At 32.2% G+C, this 24,349-nt stretch overlaps 2 protein-coding genes across 2 annotated transcripts; one reads left to right on the top strand and one right to left on the bottom strand.

Annotated features, from left to right (window-relative positions):
* The first annotated feature begins 9,536 nt into the window (after nucleotides 1-9,536).
* On the top strand, nucleotides 9,537-13,885 carry LOC120078730 (guanine nucleotide-binding protein subunit beta-2). The gene is made up of 6 exons (XM_039033038.1): nucleotides 9,537-9,886; nucleotides 9,996-10,090; nucleotides 10,655-11,079; nucleotides 11,428-11,785; nucleotides 12,014-12,127; nucleotides 13,586-13,885. Exons 1-6 carry the CDS (start codon nucleotides 9,781-9,783, stop codon nucleotides 13,619-13,621), a joined length of 1,134 nt encoding a protein of 377 aa, XP_038888966.1. The 5' UTR covers nucleotides 9,537-9,780; the 3' UTR covers nucleotides 13,622-13,885.
* A 3,846-nt stretch (nucleotides 13,886-17,731) lies between these two features.
* LOC120078116 (coatomer subunit gamma-2) lies at nucleotides 17,732-24,075 on the bottom strand. The gene is made up of 18 exons (XM_039032337.1): nucleotides 23,878-24,075; nucleotides 23,415-23,512; nucleotides 23,250-23,300; nucleotides 23,002-23,115; nucleotides 22,714-22,914; nucleotides 22,519-22,620; nucleotides 21,832-21,939; nucleotides 21,521-21,754; nucleotides 21,180-21,430; nucleotides 20,861-21,032; nucleotides 20,597-20,752; nucleotides 20,448-20,498; nucleotides 20,182-20,322; nucleotides 19,853-20,050; nucleotides 19,603-19,734; nucleotides 19,305-19,478; nucleotides 18,727-18,966; nucleotides 17,732-18,367 (listed from the first exon to the last, which is right to left on the bottom strand). The coding sequence occupies exons 1-18, from the start codon at nucleotides 23,921-23,923 to the stop codon at nucleotides 18,173-18,175; spliced, it is 2,664 nt and encodes an 887-aa protein (XP_038888265.1). The 5' UTR covers nucleotides 23,924-24,075; the 3' UTR covers nucleotides 17,732-18,172.
* Nucleotides 24,076-24,349: the final 274 nt, after the last annotated feature.

Genomic DNA, 24,349 nt, shown 5'->3' with positions numbered 1-24,349 from the left:
AAATATATTTATTTAAAGCTGAACATATTCAAAAATAATTTTTGAAAACATGCCTTATTGCTAAAACTATTCATACTCTTTGAAATATTTAGTAATTAAGATTGGAGAAATCAAATTTCTCTTAGGGTGATGAGCTCCCCGTTGCCAACTAGTAGATCTATTCCACTGAATTAAGTATTTACCAAGATTTACCATCTAACTGTAATGAAGAAAATTTCTGATAGTGAATCATTAATTCAACAATCAATGTGCGAATCTATATTCTCCATCAAGAATTCAGTAAATTAAATTTACTTATTCTTATTTTTCTTCTCTTTGAGGTATTTCTTTATTAGCTCTATTCATAGTGATTTTCTTGGATATCGATAATACTTAACTTTGTAAGTCATTTAGCTTCCCATGGCTCTAACATACAATATGTTTTGTTATAACTTTATCTTACGATTCAGATACTTCATATGTAATCTAGATAATAATAAAAGTAAACTATCACTGCAAAGATTATTCATCCACATCATGAATTGACAATAATTCTTTTGAGAACATTTCTCAAATAGAAGACTAAATGTTGATGACATTTTTTAAAGTAACATATTTATCAAAACTTTGACTTATATCGATAATTAAAACTCTTGAGAGAAATAGACATGGCTTTGAATGATATAAAACATATTAATTGACTATATGCGAACTATTATCTATTCTAATTCAACATAGAAAGTAAAAGAGAACTCAATAGATTTAATATAAATCTCATTCATATTAATTCAAAATCTCTATTGCTATGATCCTCCAGTTAGTTAGAATAAAAGTCACCGTAAGGCAGTTAGTTATTTCTTCATTGGATTGAGACATTCTTAACCAAATGTTATACCAGAATAACTCATATTCATATAACATTTAGTTACCATATTTTGGTTAAGAAACCACGAACTTGCTTAACAATTTCTTTTTAAGTATAGCCCTTCCTTTTAAACTATAGATCAGTTCCACCCCAATGAGCCAATCATAGGAGAAAACCGATTAGGACAAAAACTAAAGCAATCGTATCCATTTCTAGAGTTTGAGTAAAATATCATGCAAACATCATCTGTAGGGGACACAAGCAAAGGTGTCTCGAGGTCGAGCATGAAAGTTTACTGCAAACCAATGAAGGAGATCGTGGAATGTGTTAACACATTTCCCTCTCCCACTTACTATAAAAACTCTCTCAATTCATCTTGATATTGACCTATGCAAACATCATCCGTAGGGGGACACAAACAAGGTTTCTCAAGGCCGAGCATAGATCTCACAGTATGAACTATTTAGGAAAAATTGTGAAAAAGAAATTGAAGTATCGTATACATCATTTTCCTCCTACTGTGTTTTACAAATAAGGGTTCATTACTTAGGTAAATTAGGCTAATAAATTTATCTAAGTGGATTGTAAAATTGGCCTAGTATAATTCTTATATTGGACAGTTTAGCAATATATGATTTTTGTTTATTAAACACTTTAATTGAAGGACTAAGAAGTCCCATGTAGAAGCGGGGATTGGTCCCAATTTTTTAGTTTCACGAAAAATTAAAATTATAGAAAATCTAGTTATATATTCTAAAAGAAATTTAATTTTAGAGCATGCTTTTCAAAATAATACAGTGAAAAGAATAATAGGGTTTCGAAAAACCAACTTCTTGAAGACAAGATTCTTCACGAATTTCTCCTGAAACGATACGAACTCTTTGAATTCCTTGGACCTGGAATCCCAAAAGCAACAATTCCCAAAAGTCAACGAATGTACACAACTACAAGAATTACTAAGGTATTCTCCTTTAGGGGTGAGAATCCACAATAGTGTGTAGGGCTTTGTGCTAATTTTTGGGAAGAAGGATAGGATAATCTTTTGTGAGGAGATTTTACCGGAGCAAATGGTTTTTTTTAAACACACTATTCTATAAGGAAGAAGACAAATCTTTTTCCAACTCTCCCACAATCCAGGAACAAAAAGAGAGATTTTAGGGAGAGGGAGTTATCACTTTTATTTTAAAACAAAATATAAAATTATATATTATATATCAATATATAAAATATATAACTAATTATACATATATTAATAATTAATATATATATATATATATATATATATATATAACTAACTTTATGTTACATCATATATAATATAAGGTTATTAATTTTTCATAAAATCTATAGTGTTGAATATAAATTAATTCATATTAAATTTTAATCTATAGTTTTTATATGAAATAAATTCATATGAATTTATATTTGAATTATATTCAAATATTTATTTCTTCTCAAAATAAAGTATATATAATAATATATCAAATATATTACATATAATTAATTTAAATTAATTACATCATATATAATTAACTCCCTCAATTAATTTGAACAATCAAATTAACAAAAAATTAATTTGATTCTCAATTATCCTAATTAAGCTACCAATGAGACTTTATGGAGCTATAAATTGAAGCTACAATGGTACTTGAATAATTAGTTAAACTCTTTTAATTAAATTACTCAACTTCCATTAATTGTCGATCATTCCACTGACAGCTGCACTCTTCGTACTATAGATATATTTCTGTATCCACTGGATTTAACCAATCAACAGCAGGATGACCTTTTACAAATTGCTCGTTAGTACACTTGGACCAAAATTACCTTTTTGCCCCTGTAGTTATATCTAACTCCTTAAGTACTATTGATCTCTTTAATGAACAATAAGTCATAGTCCAAATATGACCAAACCCTTCTCGAGCAAGAGAGGGTGTGGCACCCCATCGTTCAAGCCCTAGAATCAACTCTTAAGAGAGCAATTTATCTACTTATCCTAACAGTATGGAAAGTGTGAATTCCTTCTTGTGTAGCCATGTTCCCAACTCCCTAATCAGATGAATCCCCAAAATGGTAGGCATATTGAGTCGGCGAACTGACCATTCTCACCCATGGAAAAAAAAAAAATCTTCTTCCTAGGCAAGAGTTCACAACTCACTCAAGATTCAGGTCATGTCACATAAACGGTGTTATATAATGAGATTATTCATTTCATGGTCCGGTCTTATACAAATTCTTTTCGTGTAGAACACCCCTGCTCACATGTCTTTACATGAATGATCAGGATTAGATCATTTGTTAAACTTTACAACAATTGTAATATCTACAAAGAGGGTCGTATTCATAGTGTCACCAGGATAAGGTACCTAACCTTATCCATCTACTACAAACCATTTATGTTATCACTTAAATATGATCCACCTGTTTGTCTCCACATACATGTTTAAGCTACATAAGATAACCCTGGATGTTTGTTTATTGATTTTGTGGGTTAGCACTACTAAATGTCAAATAAAATACCTCAAATTTTATAAATAAATTGTTTGTACAATACAATTATAAACTACAAGACCTACGAGATTTAGGACATCAACCCCAACATTAATAAACCTAATCATTTATTGCATGCTTATAACATTATTGTCTAATTCACCTTCCAGGTCGGTTCCCAGGTAGGGGTATTCAGTTTCTGTCAGCTTAAATACCCTAGCCTTAGATAGAACATTCCTTGGACAAAGGTCCCTTATAAATAATTATGCTATAAATGTAATATTTTATTATTTTTAAATTAATCCTATTAAAAGAAAATAAAATATACTTTAGTTCTAATCTCATTAGAAATATTTTTACCATAGGTCTAGGTGAAATCAATTTTAAACCATTTAAAATTAATTTTAACCTATGTTTGCATGCAACTCTTGATTATAGATTTTAATTCTAATTTCATTAACTTATAACACTTATAAAGCTTAATGAAACAATTAAAACCTACACATGCATCTAATGACATACTTTAAAAATATAACAATTATATATTTCTAAAGTGGTCTCATGCTTCATGCATCTCCAATTTTCGTTACATTATACATAACAATTATATAATAAAGTAATGGAAAAAAAATAAAATCCATCCATTCAACCATACTATATATTATAACTATTATAATATGAAATGATGCACGGACATGTTATTTATGCATGCAACCATATTTTATAATACTTATACAATATGATGCATGAACATGTTTAATAAATCATGCAACTTTATAATATAACATTTATATTAAGATGATGCATGAATAAATATTTATCCTATGGTAGGATTTTTTACTATATGACATACAATATGACATATATAATTATAAAACCATACATCACATGTATAAATTAAATGAAGTAGTAATATTGGACCGAAATTGGCATCCTGAAATATTAATTAAATTAATATCACATTTATATTAATTTAATTAATCAAAAAAATAATAAATTAAATAATTATTACAATTAATAATTGAAAAATACCAAAAAAAAAAAAAAAGAAAGAAAACTGCTGCAAACTGCTCTGAATGGGACTCGAAGCCACTACCATCGTTCGACGCGTGCGCGCATGGGATCTCCAGAGTGTAATGACGCTCTCGACGATATTGTTACACTAGCTTTGATATTGTCGCAACGTAGTGTTACGTTAGGCTAACATTAGCCATAGCGTAATGTTACGTAATAACGTTAAGCTTTCTGTGTTTCAGCATAAAGGGTTGTGTAATTACGCTGCATGTTATGCTCTAACACAATAGTTTACTTTTGCATCGATTCTCCATCCGTTTTGCTCTGTTCTTGCTCCATTTTTCTCCAAAATGAACCCATGAATGACACGGGTAATATTACAGCGTCGATAACAATTAAAAAGGCCTAAAAACACCAGGGCTCTTACAATTTGATTCATGAAAGCAATAAATCTATTGCCAATCTTGTAAACATCCAAATTGCAAAATCTCTGAACACACATCACAATGCAAAACATAAATCCCACCAAAAAACTCTGAATTGATGTTCGGAAATGGAAAAATTAGAGACTCGACTTGGCTCTGATACTAATTGAAGGGAATATGAATACCCACAATAAAAGCAATCGAATGCACCAGTCTCTAATTTTTGTTTTATAGAACAACAATAATTTAGAGGCAACGAAAACGTAGGATAAATAAAACCTAAGTACGTTTCTACTGTGCAATTAGAAAGGAAGAGATTAAGCAATACATACCCTTGAAAATCTATATCTTCGCATTTCCTCTCCACAACACGAACTTTCCCCGATCACCTCTTGATCTCCCAAACTCGGCACCATGAACACAACATCAAGGAGAAAAGGGACATCACCACGAGGTCTTCTATGTTATTCTCAAGGACGAGAATCGGGCAGAGTTTGTGTGTTTGCACTTAATGTTGGTAAGAGAGATGAGAAGTACTTGAGAGAATATATAGAGACAAAAAACTATAGAGAAGAAGAATAAGTTGAGAACCACTTTCTCACTTCTGTTTCACACGTTTTTTAAAGGTTGAGAGGGTTGAGGGAGTTATAACTCCCTCCTCTTTAATTTCAGAATTTAAATTTAGATAATTTAAATTTGAATTATATTATATAGCTTACTTAATATACATAAATATTAAACTATATGTTATATCATATATAATATATAACATATCGTTTATATTATATCACATATAATATAATCTATAATTTTTATACAAATCATATTCATATAAATAATATTCGAATCACATTCATATTAATTTTAACATATAGTTTTTATATGAATCATATTCATATAATTAATATTTGAATTATATTCAAATATTTATTTCTCTCATAAAACTATTTAATATGAATTATATTCAAATTAAATTTTAACATCTAGTTTTATATGAATCTCATTCATATAATAAATATTTGAATCATCAAATGTTTATATCTCTCATTAAATAATATAATGCATCACCATACATTATACTTTATAATGTATCAACATACATTATTTAATTGTATCTTATACAATTAATTCTCTCTAATCTTGTTCAAATTAAATCAAAATTAATTTGATTATCATTAGTCCTTATTGAGCTAAGGGAGGCATCTTATGGACTTATAAATTGAAGCTCTAATGATACTTGATTAATTAATTATATCCTTTAGTTAACTTAATCAACATTCATTAACTGTCGGTTACTCTACCAAAGACCGACAACTACACTCTTCGCACTATAGATATATTTCTATGTCCATTGAATATAACCAATCGATAGTGCATTCACTCTTCATAAATTGCTCGTAAGCACAACTAGGTCAAATTACCGTTTTGTCTCTGTAGTTACATCTAACTTCTAAAGTATTACTGATCTCTCTAATGAAAAATTAGTCATAATTCAATTATGACTGAACCCCTCTCAAGCTAGGAGAAGGTGAGGTGCCTCATTGTTCAAGCTCCGGAATCAACCTTTAAAAGACCAGTTTATTTACTTACCCTTACAATAAGGAAGGAGTGAATTCATTTTTGTGTAGCTGTGTTCTCAGCTTCGCAATTAGACGAATCCCCAAAATGTTAGGTATATTGCATCGACGAATTTAACCACTCTCACCCATGAAAATCAAAGGATCACTCTCATAGACAGGAATTCACAACCACTCAGGATTAAGGTCAAGTCACATATGGTCATCATGGTGAAATATAAGTATCTTCTAGCAACGATGTTAGAAAGAAAGACTCGAGATGAATGATCATGATCAGATCGTTTGTAACACTTTACAACAATTGTAACATTTACAAAGCGGGTCATAATAGTAGTGTTACCAGGATAAGGCACCCAACCTCATCTATATACTACAGACCATTTAGGTTATCACTTAAACATGATCCACCTGTATGTCTCTACATACATGTTTAAGTTACATTAGATAAACTTGGATCTTAATTTAATTGATTATTGCACAAGTTACACAAAAACTAATCAACCATTGATTCAACTAACATATAACTACAAGATTTTAAGGCATACATCCCAACATCTTGATCTTTGGGGAAGATAGTTTGTTGTTTGTGCTATACTGTTCGAGGGAGGAAGACGTCATTCGTGATTTCAGTGGAGGAGTCTTAGTGAAGAAGAGATTTCTACAAGGGTAAGTCTATTTATTCCCTTCCTCTTTAGTGTAACATGCTTATAAGGTCTATACGTTTATCCTGCATTTCGTATTTTGTATGAAACTTCTCTGTATTTTATGTGTTTTCAAAATTGGAAACTAAATACACAACATTCACAAGTTTCCGTGAAGAATTCGATTCCTTCAAGAAAGTTATGATTGTCCCAACAAACCAACAGAGTCTTTGGAGACATCCTGAGCTTCCCAATTATTGCACATTGCTTTTAAATCATGCTACAATTATTTATAGACTCCTCTTTGGATTGAATTTTTTCAAACACAAGCTCCCATTCTATTGTTTGAAGACCATTGTTTGTAGTCCCTTCTATGGTTGAATGTTATATTGCTATGTTTTCTCTTATGACTTAAAAATATATTTCACAAACATAGAATGATTTATACAGTTTTATAATTTACACATAAAGACATCTTCTCAACTAAATATTGCAAATTGAGTCATGGGTGCACCTAACCCATATGTTCCCCTCTTCTTTATCATACAAAAAAAAATTAAAAAAATTAAAAAAATAAAATAAAACTGTCACATGGCAATTTCCATTGAGTGCAACTTAAGCTACACAGAAGATAGGACATCACAGTTATACCTAAGTTTTCCTTACAGATTTAGAATAATTGAGGGTATATATATATATATAGCTATAATATATGATAAATAAAGGGTACTTGGGAAAAATTTTCTAAAAATAAAGTGGTTTGAGAAACAAATTTTAGAAATGGTTTATTGCAAACTATTGAAAAAAAGGCAATAGTAGTGTTGAAGGAAATCGTGTATCTAGTACACGATTTTCATTAATCCAGTCACTAGCCATAGTAGCGTTAGTTTGCTGCCATGCTATAAGACTTGTGGACCCGAGTTACGAGTAGAGTCACATGGACCCTATCCACGAATTACAGTTTTCTTTTAAAAAAATTCTTCCTTTGTTTTTTGTTCTTTTTCTTATTCTTCGGGAGTTTCATTGATTAGATTTAATGTTTGAAATGTAATTTATTTTTTTTTCTTTTGTTGTTATGTTTATAAAATATTAGAACATGCAATTTGACACATAATATGGAAATGAGTAATAACATTTTTTTATTTAAATAAAAATTCATATGAAATTATAAGTTAGAATTACAAGTCACTCATGTGTCACACAGTGGTCGTCTTTGCCGGCATTGCCCACGATGAGGTATATGTTTTGCTATTAGTCGTAGACTCGATCCACGATTCATTTAGATACTCTTGGACCCCATCTACGATTTTGTATAGTCGTAGACCGGGTCCACGATTTCACCATCCTATTTTTGTCATATCTTTCCTCCAATCTTATTTTTGTCAATAAATATTAAATTAACATTATTTTTTTACAAAAAATTCAAATATAGTTATTAGACATTTACACAAGCCAAGATAAAATAAAATTTAAATGTTTTTTTGCAAATAAAAAATATCAATAATTAATGTTGATGACAAAATCTAGATAAGAAAACTCACCAGACCTTTATGTGTTTTCAACAATGAATTTATAATTTCAGAAAAGGAAGACGACCTGTAAGACAAACAAAAATAAATAAATAAATAAATAAAACAAAAAACTAGTGTGGTGCTTGCCACAAACCCTCCGATGTTAAGTCAGTATTCAGCAAAGGGTCAGAATAAACTAAAAGTGAATAGAAGAACATACCTTTGAGTGTGTCTGTGGCCCCCTATTTATAGTGCGGTGGACTAGGTTCCAAATCCAAGTGGATTAGGAAATAGAGTTCTAAATCCAAGTGTAATTAAGGAATGCAAATTTAAGCTGATCAAGAGGGGTTTAGATCATGGCCTATGAGAAGCAATTCTTTGGAATAGGAAATGGTCAGCCTCGACCTCGACCTCCGAGAGCAAGGTGGGCAAGTTGGGCCTTCTAGCCCAACGCCTCTCCTTTCCCGAATTCCTTCATCTTTTGCCCATTGGCCCGTGTCTTTATTTAATTGTCATTGTTTCAATTTCTCTTAACAACTTGTCTTCCTGACTTCATGATTTTTGGTCCAAAAGTGGCTCTTAACAAATAAAATTATTTTGAAAGCTAAATGGTAACTATAATTTTAATCTTCTTTAAACAATATCACGTAGGCCTCTTGACTTTTGTGAGTTTTTGTACATTAATTACAAAAATATATTCTTTCGAACAATTAGAAGATTTAAAGACATTTTTTGAAACAAGTTTTGAAAGTGCAAAGAGGACAAATAGTTTTTTCCCAAGTTTAGAAGCATAATTGAAATAAACCAATTTTAGGGGTATAATAGCTTAACCTAAATCAGATTTTGCGGCTAATTAATGAACACAATTATTGTAATTAAAGTAGACGTAATCATTAGATTAGAACCTGAACGCGGACCCCATATGACACGGTGTATTACACGTATGATTAGTCCAACACGTGGGACAGAGTGGGCCCGGCGGCTTCAGTAGAAAAAAAATATATAATTAATTCTCCATTTTTTCGTCTCTTTTCTTCTTCTTCCTCTCGATCGCCCCAAAGTTTTTTCATTTTCTCTTCTCCTTCTTCTTCTGAGGCGATCTTCAATCTTTTCGCCTATTCTCGCACCTCTAAACCCTAGTTAAGCCCTAGATTTTGCATCGATTTCACTCTAATTTCATCTCTCATTGTCCTATTCAGTCTTCACGACTTCACTGAAGCTTGATTTGGGCTTGTGGATGGCGTTTCTTGGTTGAATTTCTTGTTTTGAAGTAGCAAAATGTCTGTTTCCGAGCTTAAAGAGCGGCATGTGGCGGCTATTGAGACTGTCAATTCTCTCAAAGAGCGCTTGAAGCAGAAGAGGCATTCGTTGCTTGATACCAATGGTGAGCCACTTCATTACTCTGTGGTTTATTTCTTTTTTTCTTCTTATTGATGATTATGTTGTTTTTAGTTGGTTTGGATCTCATTCGTTTTGGTGGTTGCTTTCTGCAGTAGCTGGATATGCGAGGTCTTTGGGGAGGAATCCCGTCTGTTTTGGAGCTACGGATCTTGTTTGCTGTAGGACTTTGCAAGGTCATACTGGAAAGGTACGTTCTGTTGGATATCTGCGAGGACGGCCGTGTTTTTCTTTTTTACCTCTGTAAGGTTTGCCTGTTGTATACTACGTTCTGAACAAGATCTGAAATCGTTTCTTTAGTGTAAATGATTGTTGGAAGGTTAAGATTGAATTACACTATGATACCAGTTGACTTGATAATAATTTTGGATTATCTTGTTAAGAGGAATGGATTTGGTTTTTTGTTTCATTTGTTCATTTACTACGTGTAAGTCTTGTAAGAGATTTTAGTTATTTGATGAATAATTATACTTGATGATGGGAAGGATCTAGTATAGTAGGGAGGCATAGCATATAAGCAAAATGATAAAAAGAAACTTTCTTCAATTCTGATTTATGCTTATATAATATATGTTCTCTCTCAAGTCTCATCAAATTATTTTACTCATTTACTGGTACTCTGATTCATTGTCTAGAATAAAGAGCCTAGATATTGGAAGTGGTTCCTATTCTTGCGATGAAGAGTCTCTTTTTCTCTACAATTTAACCCTCATTCTCAACTAGGGTTGAAAAATAAATGATGAAACTTCTGCAGGTGTATTCGTTGGATTGGACTTCAGAGAGAAATAGAATTGTTAGTGCTTCTCAAGATGGTCGTTTAATAGTGTGGAATGCTTTAACAAGCCAGAAGACTCATGCCATAAAGCTACCTTGTCCTTGGGTCATGACCTGTGCTTTCTCTCCTTCTGGTCAATCTGTAGCAGGTGGTGGTCTTGACAGTGTTTGTTCTATTTTCAACCTCAACTCTCCAACTGACAGGGAAGGGAATCTGCCAGTGGCTAGAACGCTTAGCGGGCATAAAGGATATATTTCGTCTTGTCAGTATGTTCCAGATGAGGATACTCACCTCATTACTGGTTCTGGGGATCAAACATGTGTCTTATGGGACATTACTACTGGGCTTCGAACTTCTGTTTTTGGAGGTGAATTTCAGTCGGGACATGCAGCAGATGTATCAAGGTAGAACTAATTTTGAAACTTACTTTTGCTGGTTTTTATCCTCATAACTTCCTTAAGGTGTCGGTTTAGAGATGAGCAACCTAGTTCGTTGGAGTTCTGTTGCCTGGGCTCATAATTTTTTGATAGGATTGTCTGGGCTCTCATTATGATATAAAGTTCCAAAATGAATATGCAATTTGTTTCACTAACTTGTTTACTTGCTTATATTATATTTTCCCTTCTGTAAGCCCTTCTGGTTTGTGGTATCAAGATGGATGATTGTAATTGACTAATGCTATTTCACGGATATTTATTTACTCATATTGCTTTTGTAAATGTTTGACTATTTTGTTTTTCTGCATGTTATAGTGTATCTATCAGTGGATCCAATTCCAGAACATTTATTTCTGGTTCTTGTGATGCAACTGCCCGCCTGTGGGACACTCGGGTAGCTAGTCGAGCAGTTCAAACGTTTCATGGGCATGAAGGAGATGTTATAGCAGTGAAGTTCTTTCCAGATGGTAACCGGTTTGGGACTGGTTCTGATGATGGAACTTGCAGATTATTTGATATCAGAACTGGGCATGAACTCCAAGTTTACCATCAGCTGCACAGTGATAATACCAACTCACACGTAACCTCCATTGCATTCTCTATATCTGGGAGACTTTTGTTTGCTGGATACAAAAATGGTGATTGCTATGTCTGGGACACCTTACTTGCAAAGGTATTCATGTTGTAATGTCAAGAAGAATACTAGAACATCCATCTTGTTTAAATAAGTTGATAAAGACGGAGCTATTGTCGACTAATGTTTTATAGCATTTCCAATAATTAAAAATATTTTTTTATAGCATACTCTGAGTAGAATAAAAAAATCATATGTATATTTCTGGATCCTTTAACAGGATATCTATTTGGGTGAATTGATACCTATTCTTTTCCATGACTGCAGATGGTTTTGAACTTGGGAACACTTCAGAACTCACACGAAGGGCGAATTAGTTGCTTGGGATTGTCTGCTGATGGAAGTGCTTTATGTACAGGAAGCTGGGATTCAAACCTGAAGGTTAGCGTGTTTGTACATCTGGCATTTCTACTTCATTTTGTCTCGTTCCTGTTTCCTACTTCTTTACTTCCTACTTCCTTCTCAAACGTCTCTGGGATTCGTAGGACCCTTGATAGTTGCCTAAACATTGAAAAACGATGAACCAAGTTCTGATAGGGTGGTGGAGAAATAAGGCCGTCTTCTTTTTGTAGTTAAATAATATCATTTCATTCATTGAAACCTTGACCAAAACCGAGAGAGAGTTTGAAAACTTGTTTAAAATGGTATTCCCTTTTTTAGTTGCTTTATAAGAACAGTTATTATTATTCAATAAAAGAAGAAATAAAGAAATAAAAGAATGATCTAAGCATGTTTTCATTGAACGTTTGTTCTAAAAGTATATAAATATTCTGAAAACCGTTCCAAAACAAGTTTCCACCGAGGATGAATACTCAATTCTTTTGGCGAATTTTTAATAATTAAGCTTATTTCCTCTTAAGTTTTCATATTTGTTAACTAAAAGAGTGGAACTCTTTAACAAATTCTTAAAACAAAAACAACATTTTAAAAACAAACTTTTTTTAGTTTTCAAAACGTGGTTTGGTTTTTTAAAACATTGGTAGAAAATAGATAACAAAGTAAGAAATATAGAGGTGGAAGAGGTGTTTATAGGTTTAATTTTCAAAATAAAAAAACAAATAACTAAGGTCCCATTTGGTAACCATTTAGACCCCGTTTGGTAACCATATATATATATATATATATATATATATATTTTGAAAATTAAGCCTATATCATCCACATTTTTTACAATTATTTACATCTTTCTTAACTATAATGGTTGAATTCTTAGCCAAATTTCAAAAACAAAAACAACTTTTTAAATGCTACTTTTTTTAGTTCTCAAAATTTGGTTTGGCTTTTTAAATCATTGGTGAAAAACGGTTAGCAAAAGAAGAAATTTGGGTAGTGTTTATAATAAGCTCAAATTTCAAAAACAAAAAACAAAATGGTTATCAAACGGGGTTTTAGTTTTTTATCGAAAATTAAGCCTATAAATATCAATTCTATCTATTGGTTTATATGTTTTGTTTACGTTTTATGAGAGTTTTTAAAATCAAAGTCAAAATTTGAAAATTAAAAAAAAAAGGTAGCTTCCAAAAACTTGTTTTGTTTTTGGTATATAAACCATGCGCAAGAAATTGTGATAAATAAGCACAATTTTCAAAAACAAAAAACCAAATGGTTACCAATCAAGTTTGGATTTTGCATCAATTCATTTTCAAAGCTTTAAACTACATTTTAGTGTTTATTGTGGCATTGGAACTATATTTCTATGGAGATCGATGTACTATAATAGATAGATATGCAGCATTATCAATAATCAAAATCTAGTATAGATAACATGTAGCTAATTTTATCCTAAAGTTCATAAAGTTTATATATTATTTCTCATCTTCTTGCATTACTTGTATGTAGATATGGGCATTCGGAGGTCACCGGAAAGTAACTTAAGCATGGGGGAAGAGTTTGAATGGGGTGTATTTTCTGTACTGCCTTCAGATTCACTGCAAGGTTTGTGTTTAGTGTATTCATTCAAATGCATTGTTCTTGCTTGTTGAAAATCCTTCAAATTCTTAGGTAAGTAAATCCATACTCTATGCTTGTAAGTTGTAGTAACCTTCTCTAGAAAGATGTCTAATCTGAACACTCAGAAATATTATCATTAAAAAAAAAGGTCAAAAAATGGGTTCTTGAGCTGGAGAGTTCTTTTTGAAATCTGCTGTCTCGTTTTACTATATAATAATAATAATAATAATAATAATAATAATAATATAATTGGATTATTATGAAAGTAATTGTGGTTATTTAAATGTCGTAAGTGTAACATTGTGTCGTCTGTGATTTTGTTTCTTTTTGTAATTTGAAAGTGAGGTACTATAATGTAGTGTTTTAGTTAATTTATGATCTAATTACATGATTTAGACCAACTATTTTCTTACCTAGTTTCCTTTTTTCTTTTTTCAGTTTAGTTCTTATTGGTTAGCCATAGGGTTGTTCAAAAAAACCGATGTCCGAAAAATCTGATCACGGGTTGAGTTGAAATATCAACTCATTTGGTTTGAGTTGGGTTTAAATAAATGAAAATCTTAAGGATTGATTGGTTCATAGGTTCACTTAAAATAACTCAAACCAATTTGAATTAACTCGAGCTTATTATTAATTTTAAAAGGTATGTTTCTTTTAGTTATAATACAATTATATATAATATTAATTTTAATTTTATTTAATTTCATTTTTTTCCAACTCCTAAAATTGAGTTTTTAGCATTTTGGAAAGAAAATTTTCCTAATCTAAATGAAATTGAGTCATTGATCTTAATTCAATATATTAAAACCATTAAATAAAAATTTCTATATATTAACATTTTACTTATTTTTAGAACAAAAATTTAAATAAATGATCCGAATAATTCAGACCAAATCAACAGTTTCATTGGTGGATTGAATTGAGTTTATTATTTAGTAAGGAATATTTGGGATGAAGATACTTATAACTTGAACGATTGAGTTAGGTTTAAAAAATGTTTTAACCCAATCCAACCCACAAACACCTTAGTCAATCCCTTCTATTTTAACTTCTTTTTTTTCTTTTCTGTTATACCTTCTCCTATGTTAAAATTTGAAATTGGATGAAGATAACTATACATGGCTCTAAACATGGTAAGTTGGTGGAGATCTGGAGGAATCAATTCACTCCTGGCAGAAAAGTTTTTAGTTTTTGAAATTGATGCTTTGTCTTCACCTCATCTTTTTACGACAGTTTCATCCTTTGGATTCTTAATTAAATTCTAAAAGTAATATTAAATATTTTTTTCAATACTTGGCTTAGTATTTAATAATATAGGTAGAAAGTCAATAGCAAAACAACGATGGTCTAATAATATAGGTAGAAAGTCAATAGCAAAACAACGATGGTTGGAAGTAGAAGTGTTTATAAACTTATGTTTTAATATTAGAAAATAAAATGGTTACTGAATGAGGTTTAATTAAGTGCCAAAACTTCTTATTTTTCTCATAGGTTTTAATTTTTTTATTTGGGTAACTTGAAAAATATTATCCCGATAGAGAAAATGATTTTTAGTATCTAAGTTTTGAGGAAAGTTGCATTAAAAAAAAGTTTCGAGGAAAGTTTTTATCTGGTTATGTTTCAAAATGTGACATTTTACTTGTGTTTTGAATTTAATTTTCATTTGGTTTTTAGGTTTTTATATTTTACACTGTTACTTCGGACTAATACTCGCATTTGGTCTTTAGGATTAAATTTTAATCAAACAAATTAAAATAATTATGATGTCATTTTTTTTATGTAATTTTAAAATTGACTAAAAATTAATTAATAGAAAATTAATACAAATGATTTGAAATGAGTATTAGTGAAAATTTAAAGGTAAATGTGTAAATCTTGAAATAGTTCAAATGTAAATTAAACTTAAAACTCGAGTTAGAAGGTAACATTTTAAAACTTGGTTGGCTAATTAAAAATTAAATTCAAAATTCATGGACTAAATTGTAAACATTTTAACATTTAGGGATCTAATGGTAATATATTCAAAAACTCAAGAATCGGAAAAGGTATTTTTTTTTCCTAAAATTAATTAGTGAGAAAGGAATAATGAAAAAATTGTAAACAAGGTAAATTTTTCATCAGCCTAATGTTTAAAATACAAATTTAATTTAAGTTTGTGTCTAATAGAACTCGAACTTTAAAATATGTTTAATAATCTTAAAGTTTCAAATTTGTGTCTAAATTTTTGAAAATTTTGAAATTTACATCAAATAGTTACATGAAAAATTCAATTTTTTTTTTTTTTTTTTTTTTTTTTTTTTAAATTACTATACTTATTAGACATAAAATTAAATTGTGTTTGATAGGACCTCAAAATTTCAATTTTTTTTTTCTTTTTGTTGAAAATGAATTTTAATTTATATAATAGATTTGTGAATTTGAAAAAGATTAATGGATTGTAGTCCTATTAAACTTAAACACTATCGAAATCTTGAAAATCCCATCACCTATATTTATTCGGCAAGGAACACCGGGTAAAATGCTTCTAATAACATTTAGGAAAAATTATGCAAATCACTCGTGAACTATGATGTTGGTTACAATCACACCTTTAAACTTTTAATTTGATCAATTGTCAATTATAGTTACTTTTTTCCTTTTTCCTCTTTGAAAATATTCTTCTATAATTTCTTATTGGTTGCAATCAACCCCTTTTGTTAAATTAAGTTTTAGGTGTATGACTTATAGATGCAAAGAGGGCAAATTAAGAAGAAAATTACATTGGAGATGGGATTTAGAGTGAGGCGTCATTCTCGTCTTTCAAACTCCACTATATTTTTCGATCGAAGATCCGCCATTAATAAACTGAAACTCTTATGTCTTCTAACATTTCTATTATTTTCTTTCGTCTACCTTATTTTCTCTCTCCACCGCACTCACTCACTCTCCCACCCTCGACGGCCGCCTCACCACTGACAACAACGACGCTCTTTGCCTCATTTGTAACGATGTTGGCGTCGATTACATCAAAGCTAAGGCCAAACATCTTTCGCTCAACTATGTTCTTTCTCCTCTTAATGTTCTGATTTGTTTCCGGACATTCTTTACCTCCAATTGAAACTTTGAGTTATTTAGACCATAATAAGTCTCAAACATCAAACATGCATATTCTTAAAAACTCAATGACAAAATATAATTTTTTTCTACCATTATCCACAATTATATAATGCCTAGAAATTATAATTCTATGATTATTCTTAAATAAATTGACACGAGTTGAAATAAAATATTTAATTGATAATCAAAGATTTAAAATATTTGAAATCTCGAGGTCTCAACTTTTACATAAATGTAGATAAAAATCTCGATGAAATGCTAGTGTGGACATTCGAAAAAATTAGGTAAAGAACAAATATCTCAAACAAAATAAATAAGTTAGTAAATAACTATTAGTTAAAATATTATTTTTGGTATATATACTTTGAGACTATTGATTTTTTCAATAACTTGATTATTTATTAGAATTTTACTATAAATTAATCAAAATAATTTCTATAAAAATTAACTACATAGACTAAATTTAAAATTTATGTAAATTAAATAGAGTATTTATACCATAAATATTGACGTCTTGAAAAGTTTATTATTTATATTATATTCACATCCTCTTATTTAGATGCATATGATATCAATAAAAATGTTGATATTTTGATGAAAATCAAATTTATTATACAATCAAACTCAATTTAAACAGCTTAAAATTCAACTTTAAAATCCACTACCAAACGCATTTGAAACGTACAACATTTTTTTATTAATTACCAAACGAACCATAAGCAACTTCAATCCATGATCTAATTTTTTGGGTAAAAAAAAAGCAAATTTCAATATCTTCTCTTCAATTCAATTCAGGTCTGAGGATAATGGTTTTATTTAAAGTTAAAATCACAAAAATATACACTAATTTGGTAATAAACAAACATCAACAAATATTTCCTTTTTTCAATTAAGATCCCTTTGCCCACATCCATGAATCATGAATCACAACTCCAGCAAAATCCTCCCCAACGAATTCCAACTTTGATAACTTCTCAAACAAACAAAAGCTGACTTTGGCGAGAAGGCAAAGCAGTACTTTGATTCACACATCACATTCACATTAATAGACAGAGTGAGTAATGAGGACAGCCAAATTATAGTCTCGAGGGGGAGGGCGGGTGGTCGGGTTGGGACTGGACGGGACGGGATTTTCTGAATATCAAGATGAGGAAACCACTCTCAAAGTTAACAATTAAAACAGGGATGAGCATATAGAGGCTCAAACTAATGCAACAAACTCTCCCTAATATATATGCCTATGTCCCGAGTGAAGTCTGGCTCAAACTTCAAAAATTCTTTCTACAAGTTTTGACTGTTTCTGTAGCCCATCCCGAACCTGTGACCTAATTTTTTCTCACGAACAAAAATCAATAAAATTTAAATCGTTTACAATTCCAACTAGCCGCTGGCAACTATCTCATGGATGGCATCACTCACGACTTCATCATCTGATCTAACGGCCAGCTTCATCGCAACCTCTCTTGATGAATCGATTCCAAACGATAATCGCACAAGTACCTTCACATTACCAATGTATACACCAGATAATAGGCAGGTGTGCGACCTTGAGTTGCTTGCGACAGCCTCTGTACCCTGAAAGAGAGAGAGAGCAACATGAGTTGAATGGGAAAAACCAACGATTCAGAAAAGAGTTGCAAATCCATGAATATCTCAACTGCAAATAAACATAGATTTTTGAAACCCAACTCACAAACTACAATTCTACCGACATAGATTTTTGAAATCCAAGTTCTTTAACACATTCGGTTGCACAATGTAAATAAAGGCTACACAAATTTTAAGCTTTTGAATCTTGAACCACACGTGCAACTAAAGACTACACAAAATTAAGCTTTTATCTCAAATTGCACATATATAAGCTTCATAAAATCGTACGTCAAACATTTCCTTCTCTTGATGCAATATGCCTGATCACATTAAAACAAACTTACCTCGCATGGCTGCATGCCGAGAAGATTAATTACAGCACCTACAGCTTCCGCCAAATTCTCCCTTGGTCCAAGGCCGTATTCATCAACTCGCTCACAATCTGGACCCAAGGTGTCCCAGGCATTCTTAAAATTAGAGACCCCTACTTTCAACATGTAATCAGCTGCAACAACCTCCAAATCCTCCAACTGATATTCATCCTCCACACCATCTTCTTCTGCCTCACCTGTACTTGGGTCAACCTAGTATAACCAAAGATGTGTAATACCAAATCAGAATCAAGCGTTTGGATGCTCACCAATGAACTTTTTCTCCCAGTACCTTATAAGCTTATATGAGATGGGCACATAATCTACAAAATCTGATCTTCTAGGAGATCAATTGGACCTATGACTAACTATAAATTAGATTATAAATATTCAATTCCTCACTCTAGCCCACAAGCTTCCTGTTCAATCGAATCTCTTATCCCAAGTTTTTTCACAAAACAAGATTATGGAGCCAAGATGTGCTGGCAAATTGAGATTTTGGAAACCTATCCAATTCACCATCCTTGTTTAATAAATTTTATTCGAATTACCTCTTTAACAATAAATCTCAACATGTTTGAAAATTTCCCAACAGCGGTGACTCCTTCAGGTTTCTCAAATGCCACAAAGGTTTGTCCGGGTGAATCATAGGGAAGTGATCTGAGAGGCCTGGATATCACTTCAAAGAATTCCTCTGCTTCAGACGCATCAACAACAACAATGACCTGACAATAGACAGAAATGATTATGCAAATCTGGATGCAGTTTAACCACTCCCCCCCAAAACAAAAAGAAAAAAAAAAAAAAAAAAAAAAAGAGGAAGACATTTTTCCTTGAATTAGTCAATACATTTTCAAGTAGTTGCTCTGGAATTGTATTCGTGCAGTTGTACTGAAACACAACATGGCTATCAAAAATGTGCTTAACAACATTAACTGCATATTCCGTTTCTGCTTCAGTAAGCTCCACAGGTGCTGAAGACTGAGAAGAACAATACCATAAAAGTTTCAACATTGAAGAAGTATTAATGAAAATGTATATACATACATATATAGCATAACACAACACCATGCACGCTTAAGAATAGTAACAACAGAACCTTGAAAAGCTTCCCAAAGCCTGCAAATTCTGGAATTGAGGAAAGCAGCTTTTCATATGCATCAACAGTGGCTGTTGGGCCACTTGGAGGAGCACCAAGCCCAGCTGGCTTTTTACCTGGCGCTTTCTTCTCAGCAAGTGGCTGGGACTTGATTTCCTTGGGCACAGAATCAATGTCAAAAGGCTCCTCGGAAGGCTCCTGCATCCATATACAGAACACTTGAGTGATGGTCTCCAACGTTCTAGAAAATCTCACTCAAAAAACTCACATAGTTCTTCAAACTTGTTTCTAGATTCAAGGTACTCGAAAATCTCACTCAAAAAACTCACATAGTTCTTCAAACTTGTTTCTAAATTGATCAGTGGGATATCCAGAGAGCCAAAAAGAAAGTCAGTGGCATCCTTCTCAGTTTTGATAACTGTATAATCACCTCCAAGAGTTTTTAAATACAGGGTGGCCCTATCTCGAACCTGCCCAAGAAATTCAACATACAGTTATAGAATCAAGCCATATATAGGAAATCATCATTTTAAATCACTCTGAATTTTTAAAACAATCTAGATGGAAACCTCAACAATTCTGACTAATAAAATACCTCATCATCATTGTCAAAGAGACATCGTCTCAACAGAACAAATATTCGAGGCTGTAACAGAAAGAGGTAAAAACAATGTTGTTAGTTGGGTGATAAGAATGAAAAATAGGGTTCATCCAGCTTACAATAAAGGGAGAAAGAATCTGTACCTTCAATGATTCAACTGTAACACCAAATCTTGCTAATGTGCTCACAGCACTGGCACGAACAGTTGCATTTTCAAGATGTACACGGTTGTATATGTATCGTATGTATTTGCTAGGATCAGAGGTTTTGGGTCCTTCAATCCCCAGAAAGTGAAGGATCTGATGTTATGCGAAATAAAAAGGAACTTATAAAGGTCATACAGAACATGAAGGCAGTGATAATTAGAAAATAGTAGCTGCTGGAAGAATGTAAGAATGTGCAATAACCTGTGTGGAAAGATAGGTGAATTCACAATCTTCAATAAACTCACACAAATGAAGCAACCCACTCTCTTTTGCATCAGGAATATCTCTTATAAGTATTACAATTGAATCCACAATAGCTTTTTTATAATCGAAGCCCCCTTCTTCTCTGAGAATGTTGCTAAGGAAATTCATCCTGAAAAAGTGACAAAATGTGAACTACACTTTACAATCCCAATATATATTGCACAAGATGATGCAACATGTAAATGTTGAATAATCACAAATTCTTGTAAGATATTTTTTTAAAATAAGAAAAAAATTTATATAAGATATTACTCACAGAGATCTATACTTCAATGGGAACTTCAAGCACAAAGATTTAATAGCTTCTACCACAACAATTTTAAACTCATCCGCAATATCAGACATAAAGTTAGTTATCTGCTTCATTAGACGGTCCACACTTGATTCATTTCCTGTTTTCAGAAGTGTTGTTATTGCAAGAGTTGCAATGCTTCTGTTTTGATCAGAAATCAAGCTCTCCATATCGATATTGCAATTAGTGACAGCCATTGGATGAGTCATTGCCACCTGCAAGTTTTCAAATACAATTTCCAAATATCAAAAGAAGATTTATAAGAGAGAGAATCGTGTTTAAAAAATGATAGTTGTAGATGTAACCTTATTTAAAGTGCGGACAGCAGCAAATCTCAGTACTGGCTTTGAGGAGCTTAAAAACAACTGAAGGACAGTAATGGCTGGTGTCAATTCTCTGCTTGTTACACCATGCAGCTCAGTGATTGCTTTGGCAGCTTCAAAGATCACCATCTCTGCTTTGTGGCGCAGACAACCCTCAAGAAAATCATAGAAGGGCCGATCACCAGTTTGAGTACTGGTAGCTGATTCGCGAATAACCTGCTTGAACCAACCTCCATAAGAAAACAAACAAGCAAAAAAGACTGGTCATGTATGTGAACCAGGAAATAACATGCCTGACTGGTATAGCGAATCAAGAGGCATTGAGCCAATGGAGACCGAACAGTGCCCCTTGTCAGGCTAGTGACCAGTTTGCTAACAGCTAGACGATCATTCTGACGTATCTGCAAAGAGAAAACAAATTATAGTTTCTTCAGATTGCATAAACAGAATTTTCCTTTTAGAAGAGAGATGGAATTCCATTGATATGGAAAGGAACATAATAGGGTGAGTTGATGGGGTTAAGAAGTGCCACACAAGAAAATGTGGCAAAAACGTGGCAGGCAATAATCACAAGTTATGACACTAGTGGAAGTAAAAAAAATTAACATTTTAATTTGGTTTACCAACAATAGGAATAAGTGAACAAAAAAAAACTGACCAACTAAAGTAAGAGGTAATGTGAATGTTTAAGAAAATAACAATACGTTAGCAAAATTGACTAATACTACTAGAAACTTTTTAAAAACTCGAAATGAAGAATTTCTATATTATACCACAATAACCAACATTAGTATATCCTACCATGCATTTGATAGAATCAGTTAAAAGATCACTTCTTAAAAAGATTAAAACTTAAATCAATATTGGAAATAAATACTGTTTTCTACCAATGCTCCACTGAATATTGAAATTTTAGATATAGCGAACGATATGTCATGACACCCAAAAAAAAAGTGATACAAAAGGATGATCTAACATACTTGATGAAGCAAGGCAAGAGCGTGAAATTGAACAAGTGCTGCCCTTGACTGAACAGCTTCCTGAACCTCATTACTCCACCGCTTGACAATTTCTGGATTTGTCTGTGATTAAAAGTTGCAAAGGGAAAAAGTCAGAGAAAAATGGTATACAAAATTGATCAAAGATGCATATTATTATGCACAAATCATTAATACCTGGAGCAAATGAATACCACTGACTAAAGCAGCACTAGCTACCACAGGATTTTTATCTACAATTGCTTGTTTTAGATACCTCTCGATCTGGGTGAGAAGGGTTCCATCTGTAATCCGACAAAGCACACGAATGGCATTTGCCCGATACATATCAGTCTTACTATTCATGTCCTTCATTAGGGAGCTAGTCACAATAATAACCTTAAAAAAATTGAAATTAAATGTGTCAGTTCATAATTTTGAATGTACAACTACAGAAATTCAAGTTAACCTGATTATGGTGTTAACCTCATCAGCAGACGGAGAAAGCTCCTTTATTATTAAATAAACCATTCTCCTCAACCCTATATCTCTCGATTGGAAAAGCTTTGTGACAGCAAAGAAAACTTCGGTGGCTTCAATCTATTAAAAAGATTAATGTACATTGTCAACAATTGAACAGAACATGCAAACTAGACAAATACTAATGCCTACGAAGGATGGAGTATTAAATGGAAAAGGAAGAAATGAGACAAGAAGATAAAGTTAAGCTTGACCTTTGTGAAGTTTTCACCCTGATTCAGAAGGTACAAAAGCTTCGTGATGACCTAAAAATAAGACATGCATCAGGCAAAAAATATTAATTATAGAACAATTGTGTGCGCTTGAGGAAAGTTAAAGGGAAGCTATTACAAATGAATTCCATACTACAAAGCCCACACCTGAGAGCATCTTCTTGGATCTAACTGAGGATCATTAAAAACCCTAGCTTCCTGAAGAACAGCACCCTTCTCAATCCCCAAAAACGGAGAATACTCAGCTGTAAGTGCCAAAAACCAAGAGTTAACATCATACTGCCTTGTGCAGCGGATACATCATGGTAATTCGAAAACGGGATACAGTACCCAAATGGCAGCACTATCCTATCCAATCACCAAATTAACAAGAGCACAACAGAAATGGAAAATGCACGATATCAAAATCGTAACTAAAGCGACAACGCAATACATCACCAAGTAAGGGTAAAGAAGAAAGTAAGATGGATCTACCATCCAAAAGACTGATCCCGCAACTGGGAAGGTGTAAATGGAGGAATTAAGTAAAATTGAAATGACAAGAGAAGAAATTGAGCAATTTATGGGTGGAAATGGAGGGGCATTTGAGGGAGTGGAAGAAGAGCAGTACCTTCGTCATCGCGGTCGTCGTCCTTCTTGATGAGAGGCTGAGCCATGGGCGAAGGATTTGAATCGGAGAGATCTAGAGACGACCAGCAGAGCAAAGCGAAGCAAGGTTTGTAGTGCCTGTGAACAAAGAAGAGAAAAAACCGAAGATACGCTGAAGTTTGTTCGATTTTGTGAAGGGCTTTTGCTGCTTTGGTTGGAGAAGAAAGAGAAACGGAGTGAAAAGCTCATGAGAAATTAGAATATGGGCTGGGCCTACTTCTTCAATTAACGTAGTGGGCTTTAACAATATGAGCCTGCCCCTAATGTGTTATATGAAATAAGGTATGCCTGACGAGAGAAATAGTAAATTTTTAAGTTTCATTTAGGAAAATAGTAAAAATGTTTCAAAATTAGAAAATCAGTAAAATGAATTTATATAATAGAAGATATTAATTAGTAAATGACAAAACTACTCTAAAACAACAAAATTAAGT

This window comes from Benincasa hispida, chromosome 5 (genome assembly GCF_009727055.1).
Source record: "Benincasa hispida cultivar B227 chromosome 5, ASM972705v1, whole genome shotgun sequence".
Taxonomy (NCBI): Eukaryota; Viridiplantae; Streptophyta; class Magnoliopsida; order Cucurbitales; family Cucurbitaceae; genus Benincasa; species Benincasa hispida.
This window is presented reverse-complemented; position numbering and strand designations above follow the sequence as displayed.

What these genes read in the sequence shown, in the direction of transcription:
- LOC120078730 (XM_039033038.1), top strand. Translation starts at nt 9,781, where the DNA reads ATGTCTGTTTCCGAGCTTAAAGAGCGGCATGTGGCGGCTATTGAGACT. An exon ending in TTCGTTGCTTGATACCAATG is followed by an intron (nt 9,887 to 9,995) that starts GTGAGCCACTTC and finishes TGCTTTCTGCAG; the next exon opens with TAGCTGGATATGCGAGGTCT. An exon ending in GCTGGGATTCAAACCTGAAG is followed by an intron (nt 12,128 to 13,585) that starts GTTAGCGTGTTT and finishes ACTTGTATGTAG; the next exon opens with ATATGGGCATTCGGAGGTCA.
- LOC120078116 (XM_039032337.1), bottom strand. Translation starts at nt 23,923, where the DNA reads ATGGCTCAGCCTCTCATCAAGAAGGACGACGACCGCGATGACGAAG. An exon ending in TCACCTATCTTTCCACACAG is followed by an intron (nt 20,753 to 20,860) that starts GTTATTGCACAT and finishes GCATAACATCAG; the next exon opens with ATCCTTCACTTTCTGGGGAT. An exon ending in TCTTTGACAATGATGATGAG is followed by an intron (nt 20,323 to 20,447) that starts GTATTTTATTAG and finishes TTTCTTGGGCAG; the next exon opens with GTTCGAGATAGGGCCACCCT.